Source organism: Neophocaena asiaeorientalis, unplaced genomic scaffold, assembly GCF_003031525.2.
Source record: "Neophocaena asiaeorientalis asiaeorientalis breed wild unplaced genomic scaffold, Neophocaena_asiaeorientalis_V1.1 scaffold182, whole genome shotgun sequence".
Lineage (NCBI taxonomy): Eukaryota > Metazoa > Chordata > Mammalia > Artiodactyla > Phocoenidae > Neophocaena > Neophocaena asiaeorientalis.
Window position 1 is genome coordinate 1,165,989 of NW_020174648.1, and position 16,780 is coordinate 1,182,768.

The 16,780-nt window shown below is 37.7% G+C and overlaps 1 protein-coding gene across 7 annotated transcripts in view; it reads right to left on the bottom strand.

Annotated features, from left to right (window-relative positions):
• Positions 1–16,475, bottom strand: part of CEP350 (centrosomal protein 350) — a 135,467-nt gene extending 118,992 nt beyond the window's left edge. For 4 of the 7 annotated variants that reach the window (XM_024758756.1, XM_024758757.1, XM_024758755.1 and 1 more), the window contains exons 1-3: positions 16,137–16,475; positions 2,627–2,712; positions 1,557–1,603 (exon numbers count right to left, since the gene is read on the bottom strand). In XM_024758756.1, the coding sequence (XP_024614524.1) occupies positions 1,557–1,603; positions 2,627–2,699 (120 nt within the window). In that variant the 5' untranslated portion in view covers positions 2,700–2,712; positions 16,137–16,475. Of the gene's footprint in view, positions 1–1,556; positions 1,604–2,626; positions 2,713–12,961; positions 13,175–16,136 lie in introns of all 7 variants that reach the window. The other 3 variants (XM_024758754.1, XM_024758752.1, XM_024758753.1) reach the window with 3 other exon arrangements.
• Between the last annotated feature and the right edge of the window lie 305 nt (positions 16,476–16,780).

Below are 16,780 nucleotides of genomic sequence, written 5' to 3' on the forward strand. Positions count from 1 at the left end.
GGTTCTAGGAGCACAGGCTTCAGTAGTTGTGGCACGCGGGCTCAGGAGTTGTGGCTCACGGGCTCTAGAGCGCAGCCTCAATAGTTGTGGTGCACAGGCTTAGTTGCTCCGCAGCATGTGGGATCTTCCCAGACGAGGGCTTGAACCCGTGTCCCCTTCATTGGCAGGTGGATTGTTAACCACTGTGCCACCAGGGAAGCCCACCACAATTTTTTATAGTTTTATATCTACAGAATAAGTTTCACAGTAAGGACAAAATTCACAAGATAGAATTCAGGTTTCCATACGCTTTACAATTTAAGTCGACTTTTTTCTTTTTTTTTTTAAGTCGACTTTTGATATTACCACCAATGATTTTAAATAGCATTTTCCCCGCACATGCTTACAGGAGAAAACTTGAAAAAAACAGAAAACAGAAAAAAATAAAATTAAAATCATCAAAATTCCACCACACAGAGATAGAAACTTTGTGTAAAATTCTGATTTATCTTCTTTCAGATTCTTGCAGTGCAATGTACTCACAAGATTGGAATAATCCTTTATATATTAATAGTTCTGTATCAGATGTTTTCCCCCATTTATATTATGAACCACTTATCCCTAAAAATTCTTTTTAAAAGCCCAATAATTTTTTTCGAAAACAACTATTAACAGTTCAGCTCTAAATTAGTTTAGCTCTAAATTAAACTGGGGATAGAAACTATTCCTATGTTATAGATGTGCAATACTCATGTAGAAGAGAGAGAATATATACTGATTGCTGTATTCACGGGGCCAAAATTTGACTCTGCATTATGACCAAACCTAGGTTATAGTACCTTTTCCAGATTGATTTTCAAACCAGTTCAAAAGATTAGGGGACAGAAAACACCATATTCAGACAGTAAAGAAATAGATAATTCGAACTCAGGTAGAATACAAAAGAAAACAAACAAAATATATATTAGAAGAGTAATTTGCCTAGAGAGCAGATGAAAAAGAAAAAAGGAAAAGGTCTCTCTTTGAAGAAGCTATGTATCACTTGCCAAATTTGGATTTCTAAACTCCAGACAAGATTGGACAGAACATAAATGAGAACATTTGCCCATAATCATGCTTCTTCAGCAGTGCTAAGAGAAAACAGACTGCTATTGCCACAAAAAAAGAGGAGGTAACTCACAGTCCACTCAAGGAAAAGCTGTTCCTTTCATTTCCTGACTCTGAGCCTTGTACATAGACAAAGCCCCACCTTCTAAAATACATTCTATGTTTTAAATCTTCATCTCAACATACCAATTGAGCAAATTTATTAAAGCAGAATAAACAGTACAAATTATCTTAATCTTTTATATGCCATAGTGTTAATGTTTCTGATACTTAGTGTCTTAATTATTGCTTTATTGTCTAATAGTTGTCATTAATGTTCATTTTGTAACATATAGATAACTTCTTACAGAAATGTTTAACCTTATTTTCTTATCAAAAAAGCACTACAGGAAAAAATGGTAATCTATTCAATCATAACAGGCAATCAATTTTAGACTAGAAAGAAATAAATGGAACCTATAATTACTTACAGCAGCCTTGGTCTGAGAAAGTGCATCCCATGGTGTGGTTATATCTGCTGGGGAATATTGATATTTACTGAATTAGAATCTCTGAAGTGTACCTTGGAATCTGCATTTTAATAGGTCCCAAAGGCACTCAAAAGTTTGAGAATCACTTTATTAGGCAGAACTATTCCCCAGCAAGTGCTTTATTATATTGAGCCAAAACATGATTCCTCTCCCATCCTCTAAAGCCGAGCTTCCCAATATAAGGTTTAGTTGTATTAGACACTGATCCCACTAGTCCTTAGGGCAACTGGACTAACATGCCCCCGCCACCTACACTCTGATCATCAGACACCTCTAACAATAAGCAGTATCCTCAGTTTATCCCAATGAACTGAACAAATACAAAATATAGTATTGTACTGCATTTCATATTATGATATGAAAAGATTGGAAAACTATTCCAGACTTCAATCTACTAGTAGAAACAAGGTAACATCTATTTAGTCTTTCAGATAACAGCCCTTCAAAGAGTTTAAGTCTATATATTTCCCTTGAGTCATCCTTCTCTAGGATAACTATTTTCATCTCCTCCAAATGCCCCTCATGTGACGTGATATCCAGATCCCTCACAAACCCAATAATCTTGCTCCAGATATACTCCAGTTTGTCAACATCCCTCAAAAAGTATCATGCCCTAAATTAAAGTTACCCTCAATGCATCATTTAAAAAAAAAAAAGAGTTCAATGAGACTATTATTTTTGTTATCTGTGCACTACAGGTCTATAACTATATTGGGAGCTGTATGATATTTATTAAGTCAGAATTTGTAAGATATTGTATATAACTAATTTTACATATACTGATTCATTTTTAAAAAGAATGTTTTCCCTTACAAAACAGTTTACTATTGGGTGCCTTTGAATATAAGGTATCTTGTATATTTAAAACAAAATTGAATTTTAAAAATTATTTATCCACTTGTTATAAATCAAAGCATATGGATAATTTTCATTTACTGAATAGCCCAGAATTTTAGGCACATGACCTAAACAAATCATTAAGTTCAGTTTCAAAAAAAAACAAATCATACCTTGAACAGTATCCATGCTTTGAGAGTTCCTTGGATTTGGTAAAGGCACCTCTTTTGATTTGCTGCTCCTCATCCTGCCAATTTACCTGCAATCACATCATCAGCATTCACTGAAAATCAGTATTATAATATTAGTAAAGAAAATGCCCTATCTTGCTTTTCACGAAAGTCAGAAAAGAATTTTGTCATCTCTTAAAGTTATATCTGTATTCTCTTAAGAGTTCCTGATAATCTAACAACTTTATTTTTGCTTGGAAAACTAAACCATTAAAAATTATCTCATGGGCTTCCCTGGTGACCCAGTGGTTAGGGATCTGCCTGCCAATGCAGAGGACATGGATTCGAGTCCTGGTCCGGGAAGATCCCACACGGCACAGAGCAACTTAGCTCACGTGCCACAACTACTGAGCCTGCACTCTAGAGGTCTCAAGCCACAACTACTGAGCCTGCGTGCCACAACTACTGAAGCCTGCGCGCCTAGAGCCTGTGCTCCTCAACAAGAGAAGCCACCTCAACGAGAAGCCTGCACACCACAACAAGGAGTAGCCTCCGCTCACCGCAACTAGAGAAAGCCTGCACACAATAATGAAGACCCAACACAGCCAAAAGTAAATAAATATTTTTTTTTAATTTAAAAAAAAAAGAATCTGCCTCCCAATGCAGGGAACATGGGTTTGAGCCCTGGTCCAGGAAGATCCCACATGCCGTGGAGCAACTAAGCCCATGCGCCACAACTTCTGAGCCCGCATGCCACAACTACTGAAGCCTGTGTGCCTAGAGCCTGTGCTCCACAACAAGAGAAGCCACCGCAATGAGAAGCCTGCGCACTGCAACAAAGACTAGCCCTCACTCAGCGCAACTAGAGAAAGCCTGTGCATAGCAACGAAGAACCAATGCAGCCAAAAATAGATAAATAAATAAAATATAAATTAATTTTTTTAAAAAAAGAAGAGGAGCTTAATTTTCCTCTCGTTGAATGTAAGCTGGACTTAGTGGTTCACTTTTAACAAATCAAATGTGGTGGAAGTGACAGTGTGACTTTCAAGACTAAGTCATAAAAGGCATTGCTTGTTCTCTCTCCCTCTCTCTTAAGGATCCAGCTGCCATGTCATGAGGACAGTCAAGCAGCCCTATGAAGAGGTCCATGTGGCAAAAAAACTGAGGCTTCCTGCCTACAGCCATATGAGCGAACTATCCTGGAAGTGGAGTTAGCCAGCAAGAGATTATCGATACAGCATTACGTCTCATTTTCTCTATTATAAATAACACTGAAATGAACATATTTGTGTACATTAATGCTCATTTGGATCACTTATCTAGAACAGGATCTACAAAGTGTGCTAAAACTGAACTAAAGAATGTACAGAACATGCTACTCTAGAGATCCAATGTTGAACTGTTTTCCAATTTACAATAACATGAACCCAACAGTTTCATTAATATATTTCAATATTAACTATGCTTTTTACTTTTGCTGATTACTATGGAATATTAATTATATTCCTATTAGGGAAGAATATGGTTGCTTTAATTTGAATTTAGTAGATTGCTAGCAGGACTAAACATTCTGCCATAGATCTTAATCTAAGTTCTTCATCTGTGAATGATCTTTTCTTGTCCTTTGCCCACTTACCTACCAGGATATTAAAGTTTTTCTTAATTTGCTGAGTTCTTACATTATAAATATATTAAACCTTTGTCATATTTGATAAAAATAATTTTCTTCAATGGCAGCTCAATATGGTGAATATTAAAGACCCTAATTTAAGAAAAGGAAAAGCCTACCTACTAAGTCCAAACACGTAAAACTAAAGGTATAATTAATTTTAAGGGAGTTATTTTCTCCTATAGTAAACAATCCTGGTTTATAAATTTCTCACAAAAAATTTTCAAAAATGTTCTAAAATACAAATTTTCATAGATAATACAATATGACTCTAAGAAAAGTCAATCTAGGTTTTTAAAAACAGACAGGGGTAGTAGAAAATCTAAAATGAACAAATATGCCAATAGTTAAAAAATTTTCTAACCATACTGTAGAGAACAAATGTACAGACACCAAGGGGGGAAAGCAGGGGTGGGGGGGGGGAATGAATTGGGAGATTGGGATTGACATGTATACATTAATATGTATTAAATAGATAACTAATAAGAACCTGCTGCATAAAAAATTAAAATTCAAAAAAAATAGAACAAAAATTAATGACAAAGAGCTATCCTTCCAAAGATTAAGTGATTAAGTCCAACTCAGCAAAGAAAATTGGGTTCTTAATTATTATTTGGTATCTGTCATATAGATTCTTAATGACTGTATTTTGTTATCTGGTAGCGAAATTTTACTGAAAGTAATTTTCTGATTGACTTGTATTCTATGATATATGAATTATTAAAAAATAAAGATTAATCAGACTTTATTGTATGTAACCAACACTGTGCATATTCCAACCTCTAGCGGCAATGCATATGTGAAAAGGTGGTTCCTGCAGACTGTTTCAAACAGGGTACCTGGATTCAACTTGTGTTTTATATGTATGAGAAGTACACTACTTCATAAACCATAGTTTTTTTGTAATGAGAAAAAAATTTTCTAACCATAAAAACTTTAATCAGCTACCAACACAGTTAAAAAAATTAACTCACTTTACTCTCCTTCTCACAAAGATACTTGTGGTCTGGCCAAGTGTCAAGTGATAACTAAACGAACATGAGTTATTCTACATTACTAAATAATCTGTCAATGATGTGACAAAAGTTTTCTTTGGGCAGACTTCACTTTAAAACTAAAATAAATGCAGGCTTCCGTGGTAGTGCAGTGGTTAAGAATCTGCCTGCCAATGGAGGGGACACGGGTTTGAGCCCTGGTCTGGGAAGATTCCCACATGCCACAGAGCAACTAAGCCTGTGCACCACAACTACTGAGCCTGCGCTCTAGAGCCCACGCACCACAGCTACTGAGCCCGTGTGCCACAACTACTGTAGCCCCCGCTCACCGCAACCTTGTTCTGCAACAACAGAAGCCACCGCAATGAGAAGCCCACATACTGCAATGAAGAGTAGCCCCCGCTCACCGCAACTAGAGAAAGCCCATGCGCAGCAACAAAGACCCAAAGCAGCCAAAACAAAAAGACAACAATCATTTTAAACCAGAAGCCAAAATTACAGACCTCTTAACACTCTGGGGGATGACCATGAGGGCAGTTAATAGGTAATAATCAGAGCTAATATTTTCCGTGTTTCTTCTATGTGGGCCAAGGGCTATACTGTTTTCCAGACACTATTTCCAATCTCATGAGGCAACTATCCCTATATTCATTGTACTGATGAAGAAAGAGTATCAGACAGACTATGCAACTAGTCCAAGGTCATTCAGGTAATGAGACAGAACTGGAAATTAAATCTAGATCTCTCTCTCTCTCAAACCTCTGAAAGCCTCTAATGGTCATTCATATAATGGCAGTCATTGGCATATAGATGGTATAGATGGTAGCCTTGGGCATAGATGAAGTTACCCAAGGAGAAAGTATAGTTTTAGAGAAGAAAAGAGCCCAAGATCAAACCCTCTTGCACCTCAAGATTTAAAAGAGAAGGACTAGCTAGCAAAGGAGATTGAGAAAGAGAAGTAGAGAAGAAGTGGAAATCAGAGTGTAGTGTATGGAAGCCAAGGGAAAAGAGTATTTCAAGAGAGTGGTCAAACATGCTGCCAAAAGGCCAAGCAGGTTGAGGGCTTGTTATTTGAAAATGCCCATTAGGTTTAGAGATAAAGAGGTCTTTGGTGATTTTAGTGAGAGCTAAATGTGGAGAAATGGGGGTGGCAACCACACTGTAATTGTTTGAAGAATGACTGAAAAGTATCTTCTAAGTGGAAACTGAATGTATTCAACCAATTTTTTTGAGAAGTTTGTGAAGGAAAAAGAGAGCAGTAATGGAGGAGGGTGTTGGATTGAGGGTTTTTTTGTGTTTGTTTTAAGTAAGAAGACTTAATCGATTAAGTATAAATGCTGATAGGAAGAATCTCAGGGAGGGGAGGAGGCTAGAGATATACGAGAGAAAATATAATTGATGGTTGAACTTTCTTGAGAGAAACTGGAGGCGAGGAAATCTTGAAACAGGTGAAGTATTCTTATAGTTCCTTTCCTCTAAAAGTTACTTTTTCTGTTCTTTTTCCATTCTCCCTATTTATGAACTCTTAGCCTACATAATAAAAGGGCAATTTCTCAGCTCTGGTTAGTTTTCTCTGAGCCTTTGTACTTCTGAGGTCAATATTTTGGTGATTCATGAAATGTGGACTCCTTGGCTTTATGTTTGCTAGCAAGTAAATAGTTTTATGAAGTTGCATCCTTACTTGATTTATAGGTGTTCCTCCTTTTTATTTATATCACTTTTAACTGGATTCTTTTTATATCATTTATCATAGCTTTAGTGAAATTGTGTTTCCATTCTCTGTGGCAAATTAGAGTCATCCTTAGCTAACTTTTAGAAGTTAGTTAGGTCCCTCCCGCACCAACACTCCCCACTGCTTTTGCAGCCCTCTCCTTCCCATACACACACATAAGCCATTTTTATATTTTGAGCCATTGTTTGGAGCTTTTATTTATATTTTACATGATGCAAATAGAACCCTGTCAAATATAGGTTCTTTTTTAGTTTTGTGATATCCAACTTTAGTCTAAACAAAGCAGTATTGTTCATTTATGCTTTGACTTTTACCTGAAACAACTTGTTTCTCTACAAGATGCCAGTTAAACTCACTGTAAAATGGTCACTAAAATAAAACTCTGAGTCACATAAATAACAAAAGTATTCTTAGGCTTTCTGAAAATTAAGTTCGCAGTATAGTAAGGAGGCAAAGTGCAAGACAGTGATATAGATCCTGTGTTACTGGTTTCTGAAACTATGGTCAGATCTTATCTCTGATAACCTAACCCACATAACCAACTGCTTATTCAGAAATCTCAAAGACACATCAAACTCATCATCTCCAAAAGCCAAGTCATGATTATTCCCAAAAAACAAACTTGAGGTATTCCCTATCACACTCCAGTTAAACAAGTAAGAAATATCCACAAGAGGTGATTGATTATACTATATGACCTCTAAGATCCTTTTCCCCTTTGAATTTAATAATCTATACCACCAATTCTCAGAGCGTGGTCCAGGCATCCTTGAGGGTCTATGAGACCCTTTCAAGAATGTCTTTAAAATCAAAACTATTTCCATGATAATATTAAGACATTATTTGTCTTTTTCACTCTCATTCTCTTGGGAGTGTGTATAGTGGAGTTTCCCAAAGGCTCCATGACATATGATATCACAACAGACTGAATACAGAAGCAGATATGAGAATCCAGATGTCTTCTATTAAGCCAGGCATTATAAAGATTTGAAAAATGTCAAACAATGCCACTCTTCTCACTAAATTTTTTTTTGTTTTGGAAAATATAGTTATTTTTTATTTTAAAAATTGTGTATTAATATGATACAGTTTATGGTTATTTTAAATAAACTAATAAATGTTTAAAGTTTCTAATACAACAAATATCAACAGATATAGTCCACATAAAAGCTCTTTGAGTTTTCAATAACTCAAGAGTATAAAGTGTCTCCTCGACACCAAGAAGTCTGACAAACTCTGATCTATACCTATCATATGTATATACAAATAAGATATGACATTTTGAAATAGTCAATTCTCAAGTATCTTCAAGCAGCAAACTTTTCTTTCACATTTATTGACAGTGCTCTCATTCAGTCACATAGACTCATTCAGCTCAATTATTTATTGGGCTCCTACTATGTGCAGGTACTGGCGATGAAAAATGAAAGAAACGACTTCGTTCTGGCTCTCCTAGAGTTATTTTCCGTAACTTTGCTTCTGTTCTCTCATCTTTATCAGACCCGATGTAACAACCATCTATGCCTGAAAGGCTTTAAAGAAACAACCCTGCAACAGTCATACTATCTAGTCTCAATATAAAATAGACAAATTTAGTAGGGACCAGGCTAGGAAAAGTGGAAAACATTCTGGCTCTAAAACAGACCTACTACACTGTTCCATGTAAATTCTCAGAATAACCAATACTCCCATAATATGGTATACAAAAACAAATGACCTGAGAATTAGCCTCACCTCTTTTTACGTATAAAATACAAACTTCAACAACTACCTTTAACAATTAAGAATGACCTCCTATAATCCAGGAAACCCAGAAGAAACTATAACATCTGGCACCAGCTTGGCCTCTGGTGTATAGGAGACTGGATAGGGATCACAAAGAACACAATGTCCCCCACTGATATGAAATGAAGAGCTAAACTAGAGCCTGATTAAAGGTACCCCTAGTCTTTTACTTAAAAAAACCTAAAAATAGGAGCCTATACTTTGTTTACCCTCTATCTAGTTATCCTGAATATTTACTCTTCTAAATTAATCTCAAGGAATATATCCTTATAAATGTGTCTTATAGTGCAAGTCAGGATTATTTTTTGTCCCAAAAGTATGGAATTTTCACTACAAAAGCTTCCCTGATACAAAAGAAACCATTAACACTGGTTAACTCTGTGGAGAGGGACTGAGGATCCAAGAAAGGAAGCAGATTTTCCAGTGGATATGTTTTCGAATTTTTAAAAGCAGATACATTTATCATGTTTCAAGGAAAAATAATTTTGAGACGTTTCCTTCAACATTCAATAACTTAGCTAATTTAGAGGCTGTTAAGGAAACAAATATAACAACTTTTTCTTTCACTGGAAGCCGCTGTATAGTTGCTCCCACTTTATCTTTCCTCTTACCTTCCCACCTCCATACTATTATTTACATATCTGTCCCTTACATGTCACTGTGGGGACCATGTTTTATTCCTCTTTATATCCCTAGTCCATGCACAGTACACAGCACCCACCAGGTGCTCCAGACCTGTCTGCTGAATCGTCCCACTGATAAATCTCAGAATCCAATTCTCAAATGCAAACAGGGCAAAAAAACCCCACAGGTATTTCATAGACGAAGAGGTTAACCACTGGTAAGCAAAAAACTTCTTTCGTGTACATATGCATTTTATGTTTTAAAATAAGGCCAAAACTAAAAAGAAATTCTTTAAAAAAATACTCTTATTTTATAGATTTAGACATGAAAATCATGAATGAAATGAAGACAGTTAAATGAAGCCAGTGCTATTACTCATGATTTTTAAATCTAGTTTTTAAGGACTTCCCTGGCACAGTGGTTAAGAATCCACCTGCCAATGCAGGGGACATGGGTTCGAGCCCCGGTCCAGGAAGATCCAACATGCCGCGGAGCAACTAAGCCCGTGAGCCACAACTACTGAGCCTGCGCTCTAGAGCCTGCGAGCCACAACTACTGAGCCTGCGCTCTAGAGCCCACAAGCCACAACTACTGAGCCCGCGTGCCACAACTACTGAAGCCAGGGAGCCTAGAGCCCATGCTCCACAACAATAGAATCCACCGCAATGAGAAGCCCACGCACCGCAACGAAGAGTAGACCCTGCTCACCACAACTAGAAAAAGCCTGCACGCAGCAACAAAGAACCAACGCAGTCAAAAGTAAGTAAATAAGCAAACAAACATGGTTGCTTAAGGAAAGTAGGATGTAGGTTTTAAAAAATCAATCAATCTAGTTTTTAAAAGGGAGAGATGCCATGATTCCAAAGGAGCTTTTACAAGTCCATTTACAACAACAACAAAAACTTTAAGTGGTTAACTTTTTAAAAAATCACCTAACCTCAAATTTATCAAAGATAAATCCGATTCTTCTGGCTGCAAAAATATCCTTCCATCTATAAAAAGATCTCCTTTACACCATTTCTCTATAGAATTTTAAATGATTCATCATACAAGAAAGCGTAGCATCTACACAACTTTTCAGAGATGCATCTATATTGTTTTAAGTGTAGTCCAACTTCATTTATAACTAATCAGAGAACAAAGCATATTAGAGCTGGAAGTTAGGGGTCATCTAATCTCATGTTTTTCAAATATGTAGTAATGGTACCACATAGTAGATCAAAAAGAATCAATCTGGTACATTAGAGCCTGCATTTTTTAATGAAACCAAATAAAACTGAATTGAAAATATCAGGGTGTATTGAAAGCAGCAAGGGTATTTTTTAGGTGAAACTTTCATTTCATTTTATATATAGATATATACATACTTATGTATATTATGTTCCCATGGAAAATCTATCTTTTACTATGGGTGTCCTAGTCAAAAGAGTTCAAGAGGTTCCCAAGCTTTCTCAGTTCACAGAACCCTTAGTGTCTCAGTAATTTTTTCATAGTGCCCACAGGCCAAAAAATTATCTAACAGTTCCATTTATTAGGTAGTTAGGTCCATATAACCTAGTAAGTATTTATGTCCTAACAACTTAGTAGCAGCTTGAAAAATACATATAAATTAAAAGAAATCTTTTAATTACTTATTAATGGGATGTGTGCACCTAAAAGACATTACATAATTTCTCAGACCTTGAAATCACTTTGGACACGGCCACTTTCATTTACTGTTTCACACTGATTTCTGCACAGAACTTTCTTTTAATCACAGCAACCCCCAAAACCTAGCTTTTTGAAGACATAACTGTCATTGAAAGGAATGTGGCACAATCTCATGCACAGTACCTCAAACTAATAGTTTAAGCAGTGGTCTCACAGACGTCAAATATCCCACAGATAACCCACAGTTGTCAAATATTAGTTTCCCTCAAAAATTTAAAAATATTCAACAGTGCCCATGTGAGTTTACTACGGTGCTCCCAGGTACCTCATGGCACGGTCTGGGGATCCCGGGTTTACAAAACACTGATCTAGCCTATGTGCTTACTTTGTAAATTAAGAAATAAGACGTAAGGTCACAAAGCTAGAATAAAAATAAATACATTCATCAGGAATTTTCATAGATTAATTTTAACCTTCCCTCAACAAAAGTTTTGAAACAGAATCTAATCATGTGATATTCTGTGGATGAACTCTGTAGCTCTCTGAAAAACTATATTCAAAACTACGTTATGTGACTGTATAATAGTAGAAAAATTCTGCCTCAATATTTTCTTTTTCAGAAAAAAGAGTTTCAAAAATGATAATGCCACTTACAATAAACAACACAAAAATGCCTAAAGTAAAGAAAAAAGGAAAGTCATCCACTCTCTCAGCGATAAACACAGCTAATGGTTTAATGTCTATCCTTACAGAGCCCTTCCTATGCACATACAAAATCAAATCAAACTACATTTCTTTGCCTATGTATTTGTTTTAACACTGAATCATATTGCACAGTGTAGTGCAACTTATTTTTTTCACTCAATATTATATCATGAACATTCTTCCTTGTCAGAACATAATAATAATTACAAACACCTATGTGGTACTTACTTAGGGCTCAAATATTAACTCATTTAATTCTCACAACAGCCCTGTCAGGTGAGAACTATAATTATATCCACTTTATAGATGAGTTTAAGTAACCTGCTAATGGTCACAGCTAATAAATGGTTAGGATTTGAACCCAGAAAGTTGGCTGCATGGTTCCTGTGCTCAAAGAAACACTCAGCTACTTCTCATCAAGTAAATATATCTATCCCTCAATCTATTAACAAGTGCATTGTATGTCACAGCATAAATATACTGTAATTTTAACTATTCCCCTACCAACAAACATTTAGGATTTTTTTTTGTTACTTATAAATGTTGTAGACATTTATTTGTAATAATGTTAAAATGAACATCCTTATAGATTTGTTCTAGTGCTCTTGTGTTAAATTTTCTGTAAGGTAAACTCCTAAAAATGAAATGACTCTATCAAAGAATATGTGCACTTTTAATTTTGATAGGTGATGCCAAATTTCCTTCCAGAAACAGTTGCACCAATTTATAGTCCCAATGACAGAGGAGAAGTTTGAGATTCATATTTAGGTTAAAAAATATTTTGGGGGGCTTCCCTGGTGGCGCAGCGGTTAAGAACCCACCTGTCACTGCAGGGGACATGGGTTTAGCCCTGGTCCGGGAAGATCCCACATGCCACGGAGCAACTAAGCCTGTGTGCCATAACTACTGAGCCTGCACTGTAGAGCCCAGAAGCCACAACTACTGAGCCCACGTGCCACAACTACTGAAGCCCATGCACCTGGAGCCCATGCTCCGCAACAAGAGAAGCCACCGCATTGAGAAGCCCGCGCATCAAAACGAAGAGTAGCCCCCGCTCACCGCCAACTAGAGAAGGCCCGCACGCAGCAACAAAGATCCAACACAGCCAAAAATAAATAAATAAATATTTGATTCATGAAAAGTGAGGCCTGTTTTTTGAGTTTTTAGTTAACACTTACATAGAAGAGATCGCCGGTTGTTCACAATTATCCTCTGATTTGATAATTATCTTCAAGTTAAACAAATGTAGACTTCACAGCTGTATAGTGGAGTCTTCATCCAGTTATGAAATCAACTATGGGTGAGATATTTCCTCCATATGAACTCTGTTTGCTTACATATAAAACGTGGGAATTGGACTAGCTAGCCTTTAAGATTTAAAACTCCCAATGCTGTAATTAAAAGAGACTCAAAATTATTACAAGCCTATAATTATAGTACTAGTATAACAGGTCAGGGTCTTAAAGCTTCCATTTTCTTTAAATTACAATAACTATTGTCAGAACATCTAAGCAAATCATTAAAATAGTCAATAAAGTTTTCAGGATCTACCTGTGGCTTATTCTCAGCAACCTTTTAATACCAGTCTGTCATTCCCCTGCCACCTAGCAAACTTGACTTTATCTATGGACTATATTCCTAAGAAGAGTTGATGTGTGCCTAGGAACCATGAACTAGTGTTTTGTTTTGTTTAAATACTATGCCAAGACCACTCTCTAGTCAATTTATTCAGCCAATATTTATTGACTATTTTACTATGTGCTAGGCACTGGGTGAACAACAGTTAATAGACAATCTCTGCCATCATGGAACTTACACACTAGATAAGAAAGGCAAATAATAACCCAAAGTAACCACTAGCAAATGTGAAGTTATACTTGTGATAACGAACAAAAATATTAATGCAAAAAAACCTATGCAATCTTTTGATTATTCTGGTTTCGGGAGTGATTTGTGACACTAGAAATTGACTTTGTAAAAAAAAAGTCAATAAAGAAAATTACTTCACGACTTGCCCCACAAGGCAAAAATAGCAATCACAAGTACAGATGGTAAGTTAACTTTTTAAATCATCAATTCTATAATAAAATCACCAAGATGTCCCTACTTTTCAGTTATGCTGCTGACCATGTGGCTTGAATATTTGTTTTCGCTAACCAAGAATATAAACGATCTGAAGTACTAAAGATGACAGGACTCTGAGTATCCAAACAAAGTGAGAGATGACAAATTAACTACAATTTCTTAAGAACACTGTTCAAGCAAAAAGTACATACAGAAGTAGAGCAATTCACTACAATAATTCATGGCTTGTTACTAATTAACATAATGCTATGAAAATACTAATGTTTTTAAAGTACCGACAGTTATCCATGTAAGGAACTAGTGGCTTGTCACAATCTTTTAGATTTTAAAAAACCAAACGCCAGAAGTATCTATATTAATATTCAATTTTAAATAAAACTAATTCTATGACGTTAACAAGACATGATCATTTTGCAATAAACACAAAGATCGAATCATTATGCTATATGCCTGAAACCAGTATGACAATTATACCTCAATAAAAATAAAAATTTTTAAGTCTTAGATCATCTGTGGAAATAAGACCATCATTCACATAAATAAATGAACTTCCTTGTTCATTTATTTCTTCCTTGTCAATTTCCACAACTACAAAATAAGAACATTTGTCAAATCTACCTCACAAAATTGCTATGAGCACTAAATAATTTATGTAGAGGCACACCAAAAAATGATGTAAGTTATTTTAGACAGCAGTTTCTTTTTGCTCCCACTATAACTTACAGCTATTTAACAAACAACAAAATTCGTTAGATAGGGACTTCATCTCCTTTCTTCTGTCCATGATATGGTAAAAGTGTTATAAAATGTTCAAAAGACTAGCAATCAGACCATTAGAAAAAAATTCTAAACTTCATAACTCATAAATTAATTACCCCACAGGAGGCTGGCTGTTCAAGTATTAATGCTCTTACATAACACTACGCACCAATATATCTCAGAGAATCAGAGAAATTCTTCCATATATGTATGAAATTGTATACATACTATAACTCACCATTATTACAAACACAAGCCGTGCTACTCACTATGAAAAGTTGAGACACATATGTATTTATCCACACATACAATGTATTCTAGCTTGATGTTTATGTATCTGATTAAAGTATCTTAAATGCAATGCAATGACGATTCAATGGTTCAGATTTATTTTATTACACTGAACGGAGTTTGTAAATTTAGCACACCAAAACTAATTATTACATACCCATGGGCTTAAAGCAACTTCTACCATTGGTCTAACAACCAATCCCCCAAAGTCACAATCTCATGTTATTAGCAGCACATTGCCTTGTTTAAACACAGTATTTTAAACTAAAATTTTTTTAATGGAGAGTATTTTAATTGCTCTACAAACCTTTTCAAGTTCTTACTAGGTCTGCCTAAAATAGCCATTCTTTAAAAACCCTTAAAATACAGGGCTGGAGGAGGTATCGTTAACATGGCAACATAACCATTAACGACTTCTCCAAATTCAAAACGAGGATCACCATCAAAACAAAACAATCAGGTGGAGTACAGACGTGGATACTGATCACTATTCCTGACAACGTGTTTTTTCCTATATGGAGGATTTGCTGCTACACAAAAACCACATCAAAATCTATACCTATGTGCAACCTCCTATCCGAATAGCCTGCCAAATTCCAACCCATATTTGTGACATTAGCTAAATATCATTTAGCATGTTAGGCTACACTTCAAAGAGGCCAGGGGAAAATAGTGACAACCTTCAAAGCGTACAAGCTTTTTAAATCTCCCCCTACATCACTTGTGAATAAATGGACAGACTACATTCTGCAGCTGCCAAAGAAGAAGATCAAAGTTTTCCCTATGCTTGAAAATGTTTATCCCCACCAAAAAGGAACAGAAACTAGTCATCCTTGCCACTGGAGCCAGTTCCCCGGAATTTCCCAAAATATGACAGATAACCAAATGAAGAAGAGACACTTCTCCGGAGAGCAAGGGCGAGAGGTATCTCACACCTTTTGCAGAAGAGAGGAGGGGCGAGGGAGGGGGGGACAGGCACTGGCAGATAAGGAAGGAAATCTCGTCTACTGCAGGCACCGGTGGGACCTGAAACCTAGGTCTCAGAATGGCCCTCCTAGCAAAGCCTAGGACCCAGGGAGGCTCCTCGAGGGGGACGCCAGACTGGGCCAGGGCTCCTGGCGCCCCGCCCCGCCTCCCCCGCCGACCCGGGACCGCGGACAGAGGCAGCGAAGGCTAAGCGAGCATCCGCGGTCCCAGCCAGGTCCTCCCGCAGCTCACCTGAGAGTGTCGCCTCCGCCCTCGGCCCCCACGGTGCATCCCGCGGGGCCTGGCGGAGGGTGCAGTGACGCCGCCCCGACCGGCCCCAGGGCTGCCCGGCCTGGCCTCCCCGCTCCGGGGACGCACCGGGTGCCCGCCTCGCACCGGCTCCCGGGATCCGCCGGTCTGCAGAGAAGGAAGGAGAGGCGGAAAGGCTGCCTCCCCTCCCCCACAGCAAGCCACCCCCTGAGCTGCGGCTCTCTGCAGTTCCCTCTGGCGCAGGTCTGGCCCGGCTCCCCCGCCCGGGAGTCACTTCAGCAGCGGCGGCCCAGTCGCCATTACAGCCCAACAACTGACACGGAGGAGGAGCGGCGCCAGCGGCAGTGGCGGTGACGGCGGCGCGAGGCAGGGCGGGAGCAGTGGGGGGGCGGGGAGGGGGTGTGTCCAGGCAAAACTCGCGAGAAGTGTCCCGAGTCAGTTCCAGAGGAATGCAACCTTCGGTTAGGGCCATGCTAAGTGTGGCCAAAAGGCAAATGTGAGATAAAACGAGGAGAGGAAGCTCGAGGGCGCCATGTTTGGTGTGGCGACGGTTGAGCCTTGCAGGTCTTGGGAGGAGCCAAAGTAGATCCGCAGCGGAGACCTTCCCCTCACCCCCCCCCCCCCCC